We start from the raw sequence: 3,794 nt of genomic DNA on the forward strand, positions 1-3,794 counted from the left end.
CAGAAAAAAAACAAAGGAAGTTAATCTGAATACAAATAGCGAATTCTGTGGAACTATATAGGAACCTCCAATATCTTCTTGGTTAACGCAAAATAAAAAATCCAAGACTAATCGGACATTTAGACTTAGGCCTAACGGTAGTGGACAACAATGGTAAAAGACCTATTTGGCAATTATACAAGATGAGAGTTATGACCGAATGTTGATTGGATCAAACGATGATTAGACTATATGGTTATTAGACGAAATAGGATTAGACGGAATCAAAATAGAACAAATGAATTTATAGACAAACAGGAACATGATGATTGGACAAAATGGGAACTGACAATGTATGGCGGGTATATCGGTTATATGTATACTAGGTGTAGACTAAATAAAGTAGGACGAACTGAGTATTGGAGCAAGTGGCATTTGATCAAACGGCAATACACAATTTATTTGATTGAAATTCGTTCAGTTATAGGATGAGGAAAACTCACTGAGTTTGGTTTTACAATGTGGGTAAGGAGGTACAGGTAGAAGAAGAAACAAATAATAAGGAGATTTTTAACAAATACCTTTAACAAAAGGGTATGATTTAAAAAAAATAACAATTAAAGGGATAGTTGAGTTTTGCAGAGGGTGCTACACAAAATAACTGTTTGGCGAGATAATGAAAAAATGAGTGTCAAATTTGAAAGAACATACAATTTAAATTACGAAATAATCTTCTTGGTGTCAAGTACAACATTTTTAGGAGAAAAAAATACATCGTTTTTCATTTATATAGGGAAATGTTAACAAATACCTAAACCAAAAAGGGTATGATTAAAAAAGTTAAACAATTAAAGGGGCACCTCAAATATTTGATAATTTTGAACCAGTCGTTGAAAAAGCGAGATAGCGCCCTTCACGTTGTATCCGTTATTTACATGAAATAGCCACCCATGATCACTGTTAAAAAAATGTTAATCATACCTTCAGGTCGTGCGTTTGTCCTCTGCTCTTGTTCGCTCTCGAGATACTGAACTACATCAAGATGACCTTTGCGTGATGCAATAAGAAGTGGTGTCTCACCAGCATTATTGCCCAATTCAACATGTGCTCCATGATTAACGAGGCACTTAACAACATGAAGATGACCTTGATGCGATGCCAAGTAAAGAGGTGTTTTACCATTTAAATTAATAACATCAATCTTTGCTTTTTGACCAACGAGATATTGAACTACTTCAAGACGACCCAAGAATGATGCAATATGAAGTGGTGTCTCGCCATCATTATCGCCGCTCTCAACCTGTGCTCCTTGATCAACGAGGTACTTCACTATGTCAAGATTACCATTGCCTGATGCAATATGAAGTGGCCTATGACCGTCAATATCACCCTTCTCAACCTGTGCTCTGTGATCGACGAGATACTGAACCACGTCAAGGTGACCATTGGCTGATGCATTGAACAGAGGTGTATAACCTTCTTTACCACACGCATCAATCTGTGCTCCTTCACCAACGAGATACTTAACTACGTTAACACGGCCATATAAGGCTGCCACGGCAAGGGATTTATCGACCTCAGTAGGCTCATTTGCTGCTCTTTCAGCCATGTTTTGTTCTGTCTGTGGACCCAACCGTGAAGCGAATCTTATGGATATCTCTTCGTTCTAGACCTTATATATTGTGTCTGTCAAAGTCATCTTTGCGTTCTGTAAATCGTTCTTGGAAGAGACTAAGTACGTCAATGTAGTCACCCGCATTATAGCCTGAGACTGAGAGGTATATATCTTCCTCTGTTACCCTGTAGGTTTAAACTTTTCGAAGCCTACTAATGCTTATTATATGCATTATTACGGCAAATTAATGATTTTAATTTAATAAAGTGATACTTGCAACTAAGCATAATCTCGGACAGTCCTTGCCCTGTTAGTACAATTTTGATATCTCCACTTTATTCGTCCTACTAAAACCAACGTGCTCCGGTCTATCCAAATATAACATTGAAGGTATGGTGCTTCAAAATGAAATTGTAGATTGTCCATTCAGTTCCTAGATCAGTCATTAAATTGTTCCACAATAAATCGCAGGGACTTTTTTATTTTTATTTGGCTCTCTTCTTGTTAACAGACAAAACAGTCATAGAGAAAATGGCAGATCCTTTTGTGCGAAACGGGCGTTATTTTGAAAAACATCATCGAGATAGTACGTCATCACGACCTTATTTAGGCTACGATGGAATGCAATCCAGAAGTATATGAAAAGAGAATATATGCATGGTTGACTATTTAGAATGAGCCGAATCAGCTAGTCGCAGCAATTTTTATTGACATAATTTTTATTGAGTTTACCCTCTTGATCGCACAAGGTTTTTCTTGGTCCCATGATACATCAACATAATGTATGAATGCAAACTGAAGGTTGATTAAAACTTTCTGTATTAATAATAACGCAAGAATAAATGTATCATACTATATACACACAGATTATTATTCAATCATCGGAAAATATGACTGTTAGTGCTATTTTAATTTATGAAACACTGTACCTTTTCTGAAATCTGCCCCCAAAATCACTGTACATTGTCCTTGGAAATGCAACAAGTTCACCACATAGGACAGTTTTATCAAAGACGTTTTGGCATTTACTTGAGCTAATTTATCTGCATCTCTCGATGTAGGCTTCAGCCCAGGAGACCGGAATTTTTAAATAAATCTTCCTCTATGTTTTTCTTTGTTTCGTTGGTCTAACGGGCTGTAGGTGTCTATTGCCGTTGGCCTCGTTGACCTTTCAAAACTTTCCCCATTTCTATATTTCCTTATGCATTTCTTCCGTTTGTCGGTCTCGATCTGGTCTAATGGTAAGTCGCGGTCGTGTGCACCCGTTAGTCAGTTTTGGTCTCTTGAAGCTAACTGTGTCATTGCAGGCCCTTTGGGCGGTCGCTCTAGTGGACCGTCAAATAAGAATATATTTTTGTTAATATCGGTCTCGCGGGCTCTCGGACAAGTAAATTACATAGAGTAGGGAATAAAATGAACGAATGCTTTCTGATACATAGCTGTAGATATTTTGACTTCCAAACAAAACTTTACTCCCTCCATGAAAGCAAGTACTTGCTTTCAATTCCACGTGTATTTCCCCAAGCAACGAACCAGTATTTGGACTGTATGATGTGCTTCAAGAATGTGAACTCAAATGCTCAGTGGCATACATCTTTTTTCTGAGGAGGGGTGTAGGACGGGGGGTGCTTGGGAGGTGAGAATGCTCGTAATCAGGCGCCGAGACTTCTCGCGCAAACACCTACACACGCACGCAGCCAAAGGTCTACGGTCACGCATAGACGAGTGAGTAATGGCGTCTGAACTCTAAGAATAGTTTTCACATGTACTTACTCGGACACTGGCACACATTATCAATTTGTACATACACTAAATTTGTTTTGTAAAAGAAAAAACTTAGTAATTTCATCCTGCTGACTCATTAACTCATTTTTAGCCTCCATAGATAATGGTAATGTCCCAAATAATGACAATACGGTTACAATGATGATGATGATGAAGATGATTAGGTATAAAGTATATCCATGTATTGATGTACCTATTGTCATGAATGGCACACGCGAAAAACACAAATGTAATGTTCTTGAGATAGATTCGATTTGAGATTAAATGTTTAGACTTATCTGAAAGGAATGACTACATAACCTACCCCACTCGATGATCCAGCGAATTCCATTTACCTAAACTGAGAACCATTCACGCCCAAAACACTTTTGTCTTTACTGGTCCTAAGCTTTAGAACAAGCAATAACACTGAAGG

The 3,794-nt window shown here is 37.7% G+C and overlaps 1 protein-coding gene across 1 annotated transcript; it reads right to left on the reverse strand.

Moving 5' to 3' along the window:
* Positions 1 to 841: 841 nt before the first annotated feature.
* Positions 842 to 2,741, reverse strand: LOC593635 (ankyrin repeat, PH and SEC7 domain containing protein secG-like). The gene has a single exon (XM_793106.4). It carries the CDS (start codon positions 1,586 to 1,588, stop codon positions 911 to 913), a length of 678 nt encoding a protein of 225 aa, XP_798199.2. The 5' UTR covers positions 1,589 to 2,741; the 3' UTR covers positions 842 to 910.
* Positions 2,742 to 3,794: the final 1,053 nt, after the last annotated feature.

The sequence above is a fragment of the Strongylocentrotus purpuratus genome, unplaced genomic scaffold (genome assembly GCF_000002235.5).
Source record: "Strongylocentrotus purpuratus isolate Spur 01 unplaced genomic scaffold, Spur_5.0 spur5_scaffold_18, whole genome shotgun sequence".
Classification (NCBI taxonomy): Eukaryota; Metazoa; Echinodermata; class Echinoidea; order Camarodonta; family Strongylocentrotidae; genus Strongylocentrotus; species Strongylocentrotus purpuratus.